Source organism: Mirounga leonina, unplaced genomic scaffold (assembly GCF_011800145.1).
Source record: "Mirounga leonina isolate KUSES-001 unplaced genomic scaffold, KU_Mleo_1.0 Mir_127, whole genome shotgun sequence".
Classification (NCBI taxonomy): domain Eukaryota; kingdom Metazoa; phylum Chordata; class Mammalia; order Carnivora; family Phocidae; genus Mirounga; species Mirounga leonina.
The window spans coordinates 38,930,319-38,948,999 of NW_023270316.1; the positions used below are offsets into that span (position 1 = coordinate 38,930,319).

The 18,681-nt window shown below is 34.1% G+C and overlaps 1 protein-coding gene across 1 annotated transcript in view; it reads left to right on the forward strand.

The window, feature by feature from the left end:
* Positions 1-18,681, forward strand: part of PCDH9 (protocadherin 9) — a 926,583-nt gene that overhangs the window by 328,439 nt on the left and 579,463 nt on the right. The window contains exon 3 of the mRNA XM_035003254.1: positions 1,379-1,480. Within this exon, the coding sequence (XP_034859145.1) occupies positions 1,379-1,480 (102 nt within the window). The remainder of the gene's footprint in view (positions 1-1,378; positions 1,481-18,681) is intronic.

Sequence of the window (18,681 nt, forward strand, 5' to 3'; positions counted from 1 at the left end):
TTTTTTTATGTGGAAAGGTTTCTAATAGGGGTTTGGGTTTGAGAGTCATGCCTTCCTAGTCTGTCATATTGCTATTTCCCTTAAACTAACAATGAGATAATTGATTGATATATTTGAAATAGTAATAAAGGGAATCCTAGAATTCTTTTTTGGTGTTTTTACCCCTTTCTGTGTTTAAAATTATTTCAAAATAAGTCTAAAAGAATGTAATATGTTTTAAAAACATTTAAATATATAAAATAGTGGTCTTGAGGTGAAAATATACTGAACTTAACACTAACCTAAAAAATTAATTTGCTTTTTAAAATGTCTTTGATAGTCATTTTCTAACAGATTATTCTTTGGCATGGGGAAAGTAAAACTTCATTAGTTAATTGAAAATGTGCCATACTAGTTTGAAAAAATATTATCTTCCCTACTTATGTCATACAGATATGTTCATATGTTAGTCTTATGAGAGAGGAAAGGTTATATACCAATGGTGAAACTTTTTTGGAAGCACTACAGTATCTTTCATTAATGTAGAAGCCTTCGAAATTCCAAAGTTATGCTTAATAAGAAACTGGCAATACTTAAAAATATTCCTTGCCTTGAATCTAATAAGAGATTTAGGAAAGAAAGAAGCAAGGATAACAGGAAGTGAATGATATCTTATTTTCACATAAAAAATCTTGTGAGAAATATGGAAAACAACCATTTTAATATTTTCATGGAGAAAGGTCAGGCCATAATTTAATGTCTTATATTGCACAATTCACATCCTTTCCAAGTGAACCTGTTTCAAAAAATACTTGATATTTGGTACAGAAGAAAAGTGAAGTAATATTTCAAGACATTAAACTTTTAGTTTTTCACTTTGTTTGTTTCAAATATATCATTTATAAAGGCCATGCATGTGGTAGATAAAGTATGAGGTGTGTCCCCGGAAACCTGGGTAGGCAGACCAACCTTGGAAAGAATAGTTTGTATGCCCAGTTTTCCTCACCTGTAAGTGGGGATAATAATAATATCTATGTTGAGATGTGTATGATATATATCAAGCTATACCTCACACAAATAGCACCATGTAAGATATAGCTACTAAAATCATAAGCATGATGATATGGCTTTAAAAAAAGACAGAGTAAAAATAAAATAACTACATTTGAGATTTTTTTTAGTTTCACTTAAAACATTCTGACAATTTGTTTATCCTGGGGACATTTTTAATCTTTTTTTTTTGGAAAAGGCTCCATATTAATGCATGTTCCTATGAGTGTGGACCCTTGCTAGTTCAAATGGTACTCCTTTAATTAGACTCTTAGCAAACAACCATGTCTCTCGATAGACACTCTAAATGTGGAGTAGTTTGTCACAATTATTTGGTAATCTCTTTCAGTGTAACTCACACAACAAAAGTGACAATATTCCTGTCACTCCTCAGAAATGTCCCAGCTCTGCGGGTTTCCACATTCAGGAGAATGAAGAAAGCCATTACGAGGTATGCTGTATCTCTATAGAGACCATGTTAGTACTGAGCAGTTTGTATTTTCCTAGTGATTTATATAGTCTGAGTTAACTATTATAAATATTTTCTTTGCCATCCTCTTTTATGGTCATATTTGTGTACTAGTACTTTTTTAAACAACTTAAATAAACAGTTTTAGAACAAAAGGCAAATAATATTTTTCCTCTTTGGTAATAGTCCAGCTCTGATGTTCTTGTCATTTAATGCAAAGTGTTGATTATTACCTAGTTTTGGAGAAAGTAATGAGCAACTTTCTTTTGGAGTTACAGATTCTTAATTGATTCATTTTTATTAGTTGAGCTCAAAGATACAAACATCCTATTGAAAGACTGATTTGCTTCATCCCCTATACTTAAGGAAGATAAAGAAGACAGTGTTGCTCAGCATGAGCAGGTTAACTGGAATTTCCATCAATCATTTCCTTTTTTTCTACCTTTTCTCAGCTTGATCCTTTATTTCCTTGTATATTTGGATTTAAAATAAAAATTACTTTCCTTTTTTCTTGGTGAGTCCATCATTGTAAAATGTAGAAGATCTACATTTTATTCTTTTTTCTTTCTTTCTTTTTTTTTATATTGGGAGGTCTATTCCAGTACCAATTATTCTAACATGGCTGGATGCAAAAATCTGTTATCTTTCTTTTAGTTTATTAAAATTGTGATTTAAAACATATAACAAAATTTACCATTTTAATCATTTTAAAGTTACAGTTTAGTAGTGTTAACTATGTTCACATTGTACAATAGAAGATCGATTTTTTAAGGAATTGTGTTTCAGTAGTTAACTCTAATATTAATGCATACATATTTGTTTCATGTATTTCTATAGTCTTAACATATAGATTGTAGGTAGATGATGGAGAGATAGGTAGATAATATGTATATGTATATATTTATGTGTGAGTGTTAGTGTTTCCTATGTATTCTATTTTCTCATTGAAGGTAGGTTTTTTCCCCCATTTCCTTAAAGGTTTTGAAAATATTTTGATTTATTATTAACAGTACAGGGTTTTTGCACTTGATTTTGCCAAGTAAAGAAATCTATCATTCTCCAAACTCCGAGTAGTAATGTAGGTCAGAGAAACTACTTTGATTAATAGAAATTTGATTGAGTAAGCACTTTCTTTCCTAACAAGCTATTAATTAAGGTGGAAAAAGGATAAAGTGATAATTTGGACAGTTTTATCCCCTAATACTTCCTTCACATTTTTTCTTTTTCTTTGTGTTGATCTAACTATTCAGAAACATCCTTCTAACCTATAGTATATATTCTTCTTCCTATTTTGCTGTTATTTTCTCTCTTTCTCCAAAATCTCAATCACTTGATAGTTGAAAGAAGAACTATAATTTAACCCTTTGATTTTTCATCATTACTGTGTATAATTCAAGTGTGTAGAACATGAAAATTTCTCCCCTGAGTCACCCTTATTTCATCCAATAATAACACAATAACACTCTATGGCAGAAATAAAATGTTATTCATATATAAAAAACCACGTAAATATTTACAAAGCCCACACACAAAGTTCTGAAAGGCATTGAAATCCTGAATATTTCCTTACTTTTTTGGTAGAGAATTTAAATGAGCTATAATTAAAATAAGTTTCTATGAGCCATATTTTTATTCTTCGTTAGATATTTTATAAGGCCCAAAGCACAAGAACACAGTTTGTACAGGGTTTATTTGCTAGAGAATATGGATAAGAAAAAGATGATACTCAGAGTTACCGTGTTGACTTATATTATGAGTAATTATCAAAGAACGGTGAAAGAAATCTCCTGTGTTATATTGATAAACAAAGGAAAATAAATTATTTTAGAAAACTTTTGTCTCACAAATTCTCACTTTACCATCATTTACACTTTTACAGTCTGAATCATCATTTACCACTTTTACAGTCTGAATGGTTTCAGATTAGGTCATCTTGAAGGTCCTGTCTCTCTCTAGTGCTCTGTGATACTAAATAAGGATGATGATATTGACAACTGACACTTTTGTGGTGCCTACTGTATTCCAGCGCCTATGTCAAGCTTTTTATGTGTATATTTGGTCATCATTTACATTTTGTCCTTGATGAGTTTAAATTGTTTTTCATCTCAATATACCTAATTTAGTAAGCGTACCTTTTTTTTTTTTTTTTAAATGGCAGAGAGAAAATCTTTGATGTTTCTTAGAAAATACAACTTGGAAACGGAAGTAAAGCATTTTATGAGACAGGGTTTCTGCATAAATGCTTAATATCTGTAGACCAATAACAAAGGGGATAGTTGCAGTAACCTGTTCCTTAAAATCTTTATTAATCTAGTATTAACCATTCTTGAGAGTTAATGAGAGGTGATTATAACCTACAAAGTTGGTTCCTGTGCTATGCTGTTATTTTTTTTTCCTTTATATTGAATAGTGTGGTAAGCCTGGTAAATATATTACAAGTTTTTTTAATTTTCTCACCATTATACCTTCCCTCTTTAATCACCTTACTAAAGTAAAAAAAAAAAGAACATGTTACATCTTTTAATCTTAGAAATTATTTAATTAAGTAAGACTATACTGTTCAAGTAGAAAGTCATACTTTTTGTTAACTGATATTGATTAATCTGAATGTAGTTTTATTATGACTTTAGATACAAAATGGAATGAAGGCTGTATGACTAGTGAGCTTTTAATCATTCTTAAATTATCAGACTTCATCCATCATGCTTAACTTAGATATAACAGTTATTGCTTACTTACAGATAAATGTTAATATCAGCTATTGGGGAATTTTTGTACCAGACATTACCCCAAGCATTTCATAGATATTACCAAACTTTGTCTAATCTAAGATGTTCAGATGTTACTGTATAACATCTTAGTATAACACATGCTATAATTTCATTTACCGTTGGGAAAAATGTCATTGATTAAACTCTGATAAGTGCTTATTTATGATTTCTTTAATATGTATCCTGCTTTAAGGTATGTTAAAATATAAGAAAGCTTACATATTGAATCATTAAAATATAGCTCATTTACTTCTGACAACAACCCCATTATTATTATTCCCGTTTTACAGATAGGGAAACTGAGACACACAGAGGTTACATAAGTTGCTTGAATTCACACAGGTAGTAATTAATGGAGTTGGAATATTACCACAGCAACACAGTTTCAGAAACTACAAGTTAACTGTCTAAGATAGTATCTAAGTCAAAAAAAATTCACAGGCTATTTGGCTGTCAGGGACCATGGAGATTATATATTCATACTACTGAAGCATAACTTGAGGACAAGAAAGATGGAGTAGCTTGCTCTAGGTCACAGAGCTAGCTAGTGATAGCACTAGAATGAGATCCAGATTTTCTGGATCCTGGGGTGATCTAATACTACCTCCAAGCTGCATAAAAAATTTTCCAAGCAAAGTTAGAGAAAATATTTCATATTTGAAATTTTTCTTAAATTAGATTTTAAATAAGGTGTGGAATATAAACAAACTCTCATATTTAAGTTTTCTCTTCCTGGCAGGCCTCTGTCATTGGATACACAAAGTACCTTAATGGTTAAAATAGAAGCATAGAAATGAATAAGTGCCCATTGTTTTCATGCCATAAATGCATATTACCTTTACTAAACATCTTTGATCTATAAATTTTATTGTCATTTCCCTTCTATTATGTTCAGTTCCCTTTACCCATGAAATAGCGTAGAATGCAAGCAGATAGAGCTTTGAGTGTCTGTATTCTGCAGTCTGTAGGAAAATGTCTCATAGTTATTGGAATTCACACAAGACTGCATCTCAGTATGAGTAGCTGTTCCCTGTCACTGTTTTTGATGCTTGAGCTAAAGTATTTTTACAAAATGGTCTAGTGTTCAGTGTATGAATTCTTGAGATAAGGCTTTTCCCTTGTAGCAATGAAATCCGAAAATCAATGTCAGATGGAAATCTTAACTCTAAGAGTTAGGGAGATTGGGGGAAGAGTTTTAAAATAAGTATGAATTTTAGCCGCCAGACTTTGGAAATGTGGCAGTTATCGCAAGTGTGAAATTCGTGGGTGCAGATGGTTGATCAAGATATCCCAGGATGGACTACTACTATAAATCTCCCAACCAAAACTGGGAAAACAATTTTGATAAGAGAAATGTTTCTGACCTTTTACATAAATTTGTAACACAGGTTTTGCTGGATTAGGAGATACACAGAAGTTAAATTATCATTGGAATTTCATGAACATTCCAATTGTGTCATTTGCTGGAAATATTTAATAGAATAAAAATGTGTCAAATGGAGAGTGAAAGGAGCAAGTGGGAAGAGAATAGAACTAAAATGTATTATACTGTTACTATTATTGTGTGTCTTGCATTTCACGCTCATAACCTCATTTAGGACAGTAGTCTTCTGGGTAAGCATAATTTTCTCACCCTTAAAGATGAAGTTACAGGTACACCTTGAGCTTGAATTTCACTGAACCAAGGGCACACTGAGAGCGAGGAGAACAAGGGTTCTCCATATTTATAACTACAGCTTAGAACCCTCCTGTTTAAATTAATAATACCAAATGGAGTAACAGCAAAATGGTAACATTATCTGTTACTTTCTATTAAAAAGGGAAATATGAAAAGCCTTTGTCTCACTTGATCTTGGTCTTTCCTTTCCTTTTTTCTTTTCTGTACCTATCACAGATTAATCTTAACTAAGTAGATCTAAATAAATAGAACTTAATATATGAATATTACACTATATACTTACATTTTCCTGTTTTTGGTGTTTTATACAGTTGTGTGACCCAAACACATTTAACTTCCAATAAAATAAACATGTTCAGTCCTTAGAAGAGATATTACAGTTGATACCAGCTTTTACGTTAAAATAATAGGCAAATCATTTAGCAATAAGTCTTTATGTGTTATAATATTTGGGAGTAATACAGGTAATTTAAATTAATAGATTTTCACTAATAATAATAAATTAATTCACAAGCCAGTTTATTTTCGTTTTCTTTCTTCATAAGAACAACCTTTTCTAAAACACCAAAGGTAAAAATATTCAAAATACACACACATGCACAAACACATATTATGTACATATATACATATATACATATATATTTTGGGAATAACTCCTAATATATCAAAGTATTTAAATTCTCAGTAACATATAGGATTACCCTCCAAAATGAAATAAGTTAACAAACATGATAAAAGCTGTGTTACACCTCAGTCACTTACTGTGAAACTTTGCATATATTATAATCAGTAGAGAAAGTATGCTAGATGACAGACTGGCTCGCTCACTAGATAATATTTATTCCTCTTTCATCCTTTATAGTAAAGGTTCCAAATCTGCACTTTGGCAAAATAACAACAAAATACATATCATGGGTTGCAGATTTGTCAGAGTTAAGTTCTCACATGTCCAGCTGGGAAAAGTCAAAGATCTTACAGGCCATTTTATGTAAGATTGGCCTTGCAGACAGTTTCTAACAAATTCTGGGACAATTGCTGACTACCATTATAAATAGTATTTAATGACTGGTTGAAAACTCTCCTTGATAGGTATTTGTTATATGTAACTTATATTATGTATGGATGAATTTTCCCTAAATCTTTCAATTTTTAACTACTTATTAGCTACCAAGTAAGTATGTATAATTTGAAACAAATTACTAAGAACTCATTTATAGTACAATAGTACATAGACACTACGTACATTCATGTCTATGATATTTTCATAGAAACATGAATATTGTTTTATTTCACATTATTGAACTTATGTTTGAAAATTGTAGGAGGTATTAGTAATGTGGGGAAATATAAAAATATACACATTTGACCAACTCTGTACTACAATCTCTGCATTCTGATGCAGTTTGATTTAATTTTTAAAATGGAACTGTTCCCTAAACCAGATAAAGAGATTGGGTGCTAGACATTCCTTTGTTTCTTGCCCATAAACATGATGTTGAGACTGTTCTTTGGAGGGAAAACAAATTTTCCATCTTCCCCTTGTTGACCTTTTCCATAATTATGCAGAAACCAATCTATGAGTCTTAAATTAACAATCTGGCTTGCCTGCCTTCCACAAATATTCATCCAGCAAATATATCAGAGATGCTGTTATGTGATATGCTAAGTACATCAGGCTGAGCAGGCACACATGCTTCTTTGTGTCTCAGATATTACAGCGGATACACTCTTAATAGTAAGTTACCATAAAGTGCAAAAGTGCTACAATATGTTCAAGATTCAAGAACACACAATAGGACCCGATTTAACCTAGTAGAGGAAAAACATAATGATGTTAATGTAAGTCTTGACAAGTCTACCAGGTGAATGATCGGGAGTGGTGTGATCACTGTGGTTGTGGACAAATGAGAATGTTTCTCAAGAAGATTGCATGTGTGAAGGCTGGGTATTGGAAGAAGTCATCAAAGGTTTGAGAAAAGTTCCACTGGTTATTTCTCTTCTCAATTCAGAGCTCTTTCCTGGCTCTATGATCAAGACTTCATCCTGGTTCAAAATACAGAATGATAATACCTATCAAACTTGACATTCTCAGTTGATGTGATATCTACATACACTTTTAATTATTAAGAAAAATGACTATATAATGTTTCTCAATTTGTGTTCAATATTGTTGGTTTAAAAACTCCTAAACACTTAATTGTGAACTCAGATATGCATATTTATAGATGCATTCCTACAGATTTAGATTTTAAATAAATTTTAAATGAATATATGTAATAGATGTGATGTTAAGGTTGCGTCTGTACGTGAATGTGCAAATCTGATTTTATTTATAATAATTGATAGCCCCCTATTATTAGAGAAAGTGCACATTAGTGTTTTTCAGACGCTAAATAAATATACTTGATCAATTGGGAATTGCTCCATTGGAGATTCATGGAGAAGTTTTCAGTCTGATTCCCTTTATTCCAGAAGCAGCTATAAGTCAGGTATTGGGTTTTCCACTAGGTTAAGATTTTTTTCCAATTACTTAAGTCTGTATAAAGGATGGCCATCACCTTCTTTTATTTTTTATTACACATGTTCTGCCAGTTTCTCCTTTGCCACAGAACAAGTGGCCTTGGGTTTATTCCCAGATTTTCTGATGGTGTCCGGGGCTGGATGCATGTTTGATGGACAGCACCAGACCTTGCTTGGCCCAGCGCCTTCCAATTCGTTGTTTAAAGCCACTCTGTGTGCCATAGGCATAGGCTTCTCTGCCAGAGACATCTTCGCGTTCTGAATGACAGGTGTGGTGCAGCTGTTGGGGAGAGAAGGAAGTGTACGAAGAGAGAGGAGAAGGGCCTTTGAAACAAGTGACAACCATAGTACCTTTCACTGAAGGATCCTAAAAACATAACAAAACAACCAAAAGGTAGAATACAAAAAGGTACAAATCAGTATGTGTTACATCAGCATGGAAACCACACAAGAAATGATAATAATATCAGACTGTGAGAATGAGAGAAGAACATACCTGCCTCAGTGCTTTTTAATCAAGTGAAGTTGCATGTTGTGATTAATACAGGTCAGCCATTTGCTAATGGAATTAACATAGACGTGTGGAGTTTTCAGAAGGTTCTGCCTATATCCGTGGATCCTAGTAGGGAAGCCTGCCAGGAAGTCTCATATTTAAAGTCCTATAGAGTACATGGTCACAAATAATTCACTGGGACACAAAATATATGAGGATATTGAAGACACATTGGGAGGAGTAAAGGTAATACAAATACATGTGAGAAGAGTATAGAAATGGAAAAGATAGAAAAATAGAAAATGCTAACTTTTTTTAGAAAATTGCAATATTGAGATAATAATAAATAAAATTTTCTTCTACTCTGCGATGATTGTGAACTATGAGATTTCTTTCTAACTACCATTGAAAGGATTTGGAAATCGAATAGAATGTCAAAAGATCTATTGTTAGAAGTGCACAATGACAAGTGAAATAAATATTTTTCACAAAAGCACTTCATGTTATAAAATCCTCATTCTGATTTCCAAATATCCACCAAGAATCAATGTTTTTATAGATGATATTTAATATTTTATAAACAATTTTAATTGTACATATACATTATAGGATTTATAAGTATGTTCTAAATTATGTAAGCTACAGAAATTCTGATAATAAGATACTTCAAACTTGAAATGGGTTTTTGGATGTTTGCGCTGGTTTTATATATTTATATAACATAAATATTATTATTATACTCTATAGACATATATCATGATTACTCCAGGGGCTGCATGAGATGTCATTTGTTGTGTCACCAAATTCTGGGAAGAATGGAGGTAGAATTACAGCTAGTCTTCTTATCTGTTCTATAGTACATAAAGTTGTAGATATAGATATAAGAATGTTTTAAGTATTTAAAAAGGCTTAACACACACTTGTCTATGCCAATTAAGAATAGAAAAATGATACAGCTAATATAAACCACGTAATCCCTACAGATAATATAAACTACATAATCCCAACTTTGACTTGATTTTAGCTTTTATTTTAACTTTATATAATTTTGAGTTTAAAAATGTTAAAATTTCTGAAGTGGCATAGAATCACTCTAATTGTTGAGTAATGGTTACCTAGATTTATTTTTTTTTCCTTTAGAAAGTTCCAAAAAACATTAGTGTATGTTAGAATTTATGTGTATGTGCTGCATATATTAAATACAAATGAAAGCTTTAAAAAGAATAGATTAAGTAGATACCTTCTCTTTAAATCCCATTTATTTCTTCAATTTTGGAATTATTAGAAACCTAGATTGTTTGGTATCTACAGCATGTTATGTGCAAGAGAGATTCTGGAGCCAAGACCATGAGGAGGTCCATATTAAGCAGGTCAGGAATGGAGTCTGAATATAGTTTTTAAAAAATTTTCAAATTTTATGAAGTATCTAATAAGTTTGATGTGAAAGGTGGACCGAGGCAGAGTTTCATTAATGATCAGCATATAGGTCATATAGATAAATGAGTAAGTCTTGCAATCTGAGGTTTAGGACTAGCTTTTTCCTAATGGAATGGAAAAGAATAGAATAGAATAAATTGTATAGAATTTAATAAATAGGTTAGAACAGAATAGAATGAGGAAAAAAGAGGCTAAGAATAGTAAATAGAAGAGAATAAATAATATTAAAGTGCATGGTATATGCAGTTAAGTATTATTTTACTTCACATGTGTATGTTTGTGTATATTTGAGTGTTTATACTGTGTTTCTGTGTAAAATGAATTGCTTATTGTGGGTCAGGATCAAAAGTTTGAAAGCCATTGGTAGAAAATAGCTCACATTTACATACCACTTACCATTTATCAGCAACTCTTCAAAAACACTTTGATTATATTAACTGAATTGACTTCTCAGTCCTCTCATATGACTCCGGTTGTAGTTCAATAAAGGGAGGTATAGGAGCCAAGTGCCTTGTATGGTCCCACCGCAGATGAGGGGCTGTGGCAGGATTCAAATGCAGAAAGTCTAGGTCTGTGGGTTGTGCTCTTGGCGGCTGCTCTAAATCTTCTGACAAAGGTAGTGGCAGATCCAGGGTTTGAGACCAGCCTCCTGACTCACGGTATTATACAAGTCTCTGTCCCTTCACGGTGACCTCTTCTGTTAGCCAAATTCTAACCTTAGGGCAGAATTTTTTTTTTATTCTTATGTTAATCCCCATACATTACATCATTAGTTCTAGATGAAGTGTTCCATGATTCATTGTTTGTGCATAACACCCAGTGCTCCATGCAGAATGTGCCCTCCTCAATACCCACCACCAGGCTAACCCATCCTCCCACCCCCCACCCCCCAGAACCCTCAGTTTGTTTTTCAGAGTCCATCGTCTCTCATGGTCCATCCACCCCTCCGATTTCCCCCGCTTCATTCTTCCCCTCCCGCTACCTTCTTCTTCTTTTTTTTTTTTTCTTGACATATATTGCATTATTTGTTTCAGAGGTACAGATCTGAGGTTCAACAGTCTTGCACAATTCACAGCGCTTACCAGAGCACATACCCTCCCCAGTGTCTATCACCCAGTCACCCCATCCCTCCCACCCCACCCCCCACTCCAACAACACTCTGTTTCCTGTGATTAAGAATTCCTCATATCAGTGAGATCATATGATACATGTCTTTCTCTGTTTGACTTATTTCACTCAACATAATACCCTCCAGTTCCATCCACGTCGTTGCAAATGGCAAGATCTCATTCCTTTTGATGGCTGCATAATATTCCATTGTATATATATATCCTTAGGGCAGTATTTACAGCTGTGTTTCTCATGGACAATTGGGCCTTGTAAAGAGGGTGTCTAAACGGAAAGATTTCAGACATTCTGCCCTCAATGATTTCTCTTGATGATTTAGGATAGGGTTAACATATAAATGCACTTAACTAATTTAAAGTAAATGAATCTATTTACAATTGTTTAACCTACTCCCTGGTAAACTAACTTGACTATGAAATCATATTGAAAGAACACCTATTAATACTATTTTCCATATAACTCATTTTTATAAATAATAGTCTAGACCATGTATGATACTATATGCTAAAATTGATTTAATGATGTTAAAGTCAAGATTCTTGAAATTTAAGTAAAACCTCCATTTATAAACAAGATGCACATCAGAAAGTAAAACAAAAAGGGCAAATGAGCATTCATTAAAAAAGCAGAAGCCCAAAGTCTTTCTGATTAAGACCAAATTCTCACTGTTTTTGACATTGTTACCCATTTGAATGTATCTTTTTTTTTTAAGGAGACTTATATGTCTTATCATAAATATATCTTCTTTTTTTCCAGTTTTACTAAGAATTTTTAAAAACTAAGATCAAAATTCAATTAATTTTTCTAGTTTTATCTGCTTTACAAAATAGTAAATCCCAAACACAATGATATGTTGTAATTATGGCACAAACACTGTTATACAGTGAAAAATGACAGAAATAGAGCTACATTTTGGGTGGCAGCCAACTCCAGCTTCTTTTTCGGGTAATTTACAGAAGTTTGAATTTTGCATACAATGGACATTTTCTGAATTTGGACACATAAAAAATGGCTAAAAATTTTATATTGATCAAGTACTGCTCATATATATGAAATGTAAGTTGTTTCAGATTGGCCATGAATATTAAAAAACTAGCCAATTAAATTTGTAAGGTAATATGAGAATATAGGGAAAAGTCATTAATTACTTACTACTTTCTTATATATTTTAATTTTTCAGTGTATCACCCACATGTTTGCATCTTAACATTGGAATGAAACTGAGGAGACTGCCACTACATTTAAACATTTTTTAGGAATCTGTTCTCTAGCTACAGAAGATGCAAGTTCCTTGATGCCCAGGAGTCAGAATCTCCAAATAATTCCACTCACTGTCAGTTAAAGATGAAAAAGGCAGCCAAAACTAACTAACCAACAAAATCCCATAACATATGTAGGTTTGATAATGAACTTTAAGATAATGAAGTTCATATATTTAAAATATGTAAATATGTGAGTTTAGCCCACATCTAACAACAGGAATTTTCTTTAAAGATACACTTTTAGGGAAGAGGTTTACACTCTTTTCAAATTGGATCTTATAGCCTTCTACTATATAACATTCCTATTCTCTTGGTATATTATTATTCCCAGTCTTTGGACAGGACCCAAGCAGCTTTAAAATATACTTTCTGGCTGAATTATCTCAGTTTTGATTTGAATGGATAATTAGGACATGATATCTGTTTAGAACAAATGAACAGTATAAAATGTTAACAAATTTCATATTGATGTTTAATTTTAAGCAGTTTGTAGATATGCATTTTACCAAAATTTTATAGATTTGGTATTGTTTTTAAAGAGGTGACTGGATTGTTTATTCATATATTGGCATAGTTATTATTATTTTTTTTAAGATTTTATTTATTTGACAGAGAGAGACACAGTAAGAGAGGGAACACAAGCAGGGGGAGTGGGAGAGGGAGAAGCAGGCTTCCCGCTGAGCAGGGGGCCTGATGCGGGGCTCGATCCTAGGACTCTGGGATCATGACCTGAGCCGAAGGCAGACCCTTAATGACTGAGCCACCCAGGTGCCCCTTGGCATAGTTATTATATGAAAAGTTTTCCAGTTGAAACCATGGAAAACCTCCACCCAACCTGGAAAGGAAAAGCAAGGACGTTTTGGGTGAATCCAATCTTGATTCAAAATATATCTGGAAAACACAATACTTACTTATTAAGGAAGACAAATATCATTACAATAAGGAGAGTCGAATTTAAATTCAAAATATGGGTTGAAAACAGATCAGTTGTGGTAGTATACAATGTAATAGAATGCAGCAGTGAAAAGAAGAAGCCACAGATACATGCAATAATGTGGATGAATATCATGCCAAGTGAAAGAAAAAAACAGATATAAAAGGTTACATATTGTATGATTTAATTTCTGTGACATTTTAGAAAAGGTAAAGCTTTAGAGACAGAACTTAGATCAGTGGTTGTCAGGAGTTGGGGCTTGAGGGGCTCAGAGCAAGTTCTTAGAGTGATGAAGATGTTCTGTAATTTGACCGTAGTTGTATGTCAATGAAAAATTGCACTGAATGGAGTTAAATAGGCAAAGGAGTTTATTCAAGACTATAGTTAGGAGAGAAATGAACTCAACTCCTTTGAAATCAATGCAGGATTTCAATTTTTAAGCACTGGGATGAACTAGTGGGAAAAGATTGGAGGTTGTTAAGAGGGAGTTTGGTCAATGTGAATAGGCTGGCTGTGCTTCCTGATTGGCAATTAGCAAAGTTAGGCTCCTCCCCTCCCACAGAGACTAGGAAATGTGGAAGCTATTTTTCTTGATGGGTGCATTTCAAAGGGATAACTACTAGGGGAAAGACATTTCTGAGATGTGAAACTGGCAAGAGGTGGCAAGAGTTACATCTCAAAAGGGCAGAGACAGAACTTAAAATTGCCAAGTTTTCTTTTTGTTTTTAAGTAAATGCTCTAAGAAAAGGGAGGCCAATGACCTAGAGTCAGGAAGAAGTCTGCCTCAATTGAGTCAATCTGAGGGGAGCATTAAGGGCATCTTAGGTTCCCAGATTGTGTGTGTCAGAACTCATAGAACTTTACTTCTAAGTGGGTGGCTTTCGCTGTGTGCAAATTATTCCACGGTACACTAAAAAAACCTGATCAAAAACAAATGCAACTGGGAAAAATAACCTCATTGGTATAGATTGAGAGCAGTAGAATCATGATGCCATGGAGAAAGGAAAAAAAGTGAGATTATAACCCCACAGGGAATAAGTCCTTTTCTCTTCCATATATGGAACATCTAACATCTTTCATTAGTGACATGATAATTCATAAAACCTGATATATACACCAGACAGCAGGTCTCTGCTGAGAAATACAAAATAGAGACCCTAGCTGCTATACATAAATTATGTTTGCTTATCTTTCTGTTTACTGGATTGTTAAGAAAAGCAAGAAGCCTTTACCCAGAGGAGCATATTTGATTAACATCAATACACTTATATATCCACATGCTATGCCACACTCACTATTGGAACTTCATAGAATTAAAGCAACTGTACTATTCTTTCCACAACAACTGATGTACACAGTGATGGTGAAAAGCATCTCAGCAGGAGTGAACTTTGCTTTTTGTCATGTGCTTCTTTCTCAGAATGCAGTAGTCTAGTGCCAGAAAAAGAAAAGAGAGTTTCTATATGCTGACTCCTATACTGCTGAATGCTTTATTTTAATTCCAAACCACAGTGTCTACTCTCCCTATAGTGCCAATCGGAGGGCAAAGTTCTTGTTTTCACTTGGTGAAAAAGGTCTGGGGGCACAGGGGACCAGGATCTCCAGAGGACAGCTTGTTAACAGGATTCACAAGCCCCTCTGCCTCCACCCTTTAGTCACTTCACTGAAAATACAAAAGGCTCATTAGGCAGCACCATTAGGCATATGCATCACAGAACCATTCAACACAATATTTCCTTTCTGAGGCTCCCTCGTGACCTTGAGAAGTGTGACAAAGGACTTAGAGGATGGAACGACAGAAGTTTCATGATAAACCAAAAAATTATGTTCTGCTGCATGATGAAAAATAAAAAGGAGAGAGCTAGATATATGTTTAGTTTAAATAAGGCTCGATAAATTCTGTAACGCTTTTGTGCAGCCCTGGCCCCAGATCAGAGGTACTCAGCCTGCACCGTAATCAGGACTTTCTCAATAAACCTCAGCCTGTTACAGTTCTTACCACATTTACTTTCTCAATATGATAGTACTTTACAGCTATCTACTCGATTATGGCCAGAGTTCCTAGCAGTTATTGATAACCATACCATAGACTTTATATCTTATCCAGCACAGGCACGAGGAAGGCAATCAGCACAGTGAATTTCCTAACCTGGATATATCTTCCTGAAACGCAAAGATGATGACTCAGTTCTACAGTGAGCTTGTCTCACTGTGGTGAAACTTCTTATGTCATTTTTATTTTTAGCTCTTTGGCACAATTATAGAAAATTATTGTAGGAAAATCACAGCTTCCATAAGGAGGAGCCCTGACTGCTTTTAAGAGGTTCTAAATGTTGGGAAAATTCATAAACCCTGTGCAGTGCATTTCTTGGTGGGGAAATGCAGATAGAAATTTATTTACCAAAAGAATGAAGCAAGATTGCAAGGCAGTTTCAGTTTATCTTTCCCATTCTCTACCCTCTCTTTCTGAACCCCACCTTGTATTTCCTTTGCGGGAGTTGCTATCAGAAATCCACATTCTTCTGAGGCTTACCTTTCTTCAAAAATCACCTCTCTAAGATTCAAGGATCCATTTTCTGCGTGTGCAGCATAACTAAGTTACGTGAACGTGTAGTTGATGAGAATGACAATTTTGAGTAACACTTTCCCACCTCACTCTCACTGAGATGCGAGTAAAATGAATTAGTTTAATATAAAGCCAGAGGTGTTTGCAAAAGCTGAATTCATTAAGACCATGTCATAGTGATTTGATACATCAGAGTGACTTCCACAAAATATGGGGCCAAAATTTTGGATCACCACCTATACAACTTAATGTATGGTTATTATCCATGTTATGTATGCATTCACTCCTTTACTAAAAGCAGTATATATAACTTTTAGGTCTGCAACAATATAATTTTTGATATTCTTGTTATGTAGAAAAATGACATTTAGATTTCACAATTTGAGTTTTTAGTAATTTTAGCAATATGGGTATGCTTTTACTTCTAAGCCAGTGTCTAGTACACTTCAAATACCAGAGATGATGTGGAATAATGATATGGATGGAGAGATCTAGGTAATATTTTATAACACAGCTGTTACTTAATGGCTACTTCTGATGGTTTGTTAGTAATTAGCATATTAATATTACTGTTACCAGTACTAAAGTAGAGAGATAGCTAGTACTAAGAGTACTCTTAATTTTATATTATTATGAATGCATGCTATTTATGAGGGCACTCTACAGTTACAAATTAGTGCATGCCTTATTTGAAAGTTTCAGATGCTTTTATTAACATCTCCCTTTTATACAAATATTCTTGTGCTTCCTTTTCTACTTTATGTTTGCTAAAAAGTGTCTGTTGTAGAAAATAGAATGTAGCAATTTTTTTTTTTTCCCATGGCAGAATGCACATCTCCGTTTTTAATGCATGAGCAGGCGGTTTGGTTCATTAAGCTCAGTGTCACCGATAGTAAACTAAAGAGGAATGAAAGGAAGAGGAACTGAAATACCATCATCCCACTAATGATACTGAAACTGCTCAGCTTTATTGGGAGACTGCCCAGACATCCACTAATAGAAGGCATGGTCCAGGATGTGAACTTGGTGTTGGAGTGCCAAAACCACAAATCTAGAGGAAAAAAAAAAAAAAAAAAAGCGTTGCCTGGAAGAATGTCTGGAATAATTTAAGGAATTGTCCAAAATCATGGGTGTGTGTGTGTGTGTGTGTGTGTGTGTGTGTGTTACTATATTTGTTGGTGGGTGGGTTAGAGGGAATGAGAGAGGGTGCACGCACAACAGGATAGAAGGAAAAAATGGAAGTGGGGAATATCCAGTTACCTCAAGACTATATTGAATAAGTTGTATCACAGGGATATATGTATCTCAGGATGCATGAATTGGAGAATATCCATAGCTTGGCGTCACTTTTTGACTTAAAGAATGTAGCTTCATTGTTAAATAATTTCTAGATAAATGTGCATTTTCTTAAGAAGGGACTAGGATGCATGGCTCTTCAGACATCCATCCACTTCCATATCACAGTATTTACTAACACTCAGTTATTATGATTAACACTATGATTTCTTTTATAAATGAATATTATTGTTCCCAGTTCACCCCTATACATGAGGAAGTATTCAGAAATGTGCCCTTTGAAATGAGGGAAGAAAACAGATTCTCTGTTCGAATTGGGCTTATGCCCAGTTCGAACAGAGAATCACTCAGTTGGGGATGGCCGCTTTCGTGGCCTCTGGCTAACACAAATCCCTCAGTGGCTTTTCACAGCCACTTAGAATCAAGTCCCGGGAGGCTTCACGTGGAAGCTGCAGCTGTGGACACTGGGGAATCACCTTTGTGGCCCTCAACACATGCTCACAGGTCCCTTTCTGATTTCAATTCTGCTTATGTTTTGGGCAGAAGGTTGGAGGGCAGGTAGAGAAGGGACATTCCTCTCACCCAGTTTTCCCCTCCTCTTTGATAAGCCCTCAGAGAGAGATAAACCTTTTGGAAATTGCTCAGATCAGAGACTGGGCTCAATGACATCTTTGCCCTTCAAAAAACACAGAACTGAACACAGAAGTCCCTTTTTTAAATGTTCCACCAAAGGCAAATGAGTCAACAGAAGAGACAGTAAGAGGGCCAGGTTTGATAATTGTACCTGAGTTCATGCCAAACATTTAAACGTGTTGGGGGAATCGATCCATAGTTAAAGCTTTTCCTGCTGGAGGACTTCACTGAGAAGCAAATGGTATGTTTTACAATACCAAGAGGATCCCTCCTATAGGGGTAGGACATGGAACATATGGAAGAAATGGAAAAAGTCCAGCAGGATATCCTTAAATAGAAATGAGTTTTTAGATAAAGAAAAGACTTTCATGAAAAAGAAATATCAGCTCTTTCTGGGTCCCGGGTGTTCATAACCCAGCAGAACTCTCCATTTACTATCACACGCTCTAACAGGTTATGTTATTA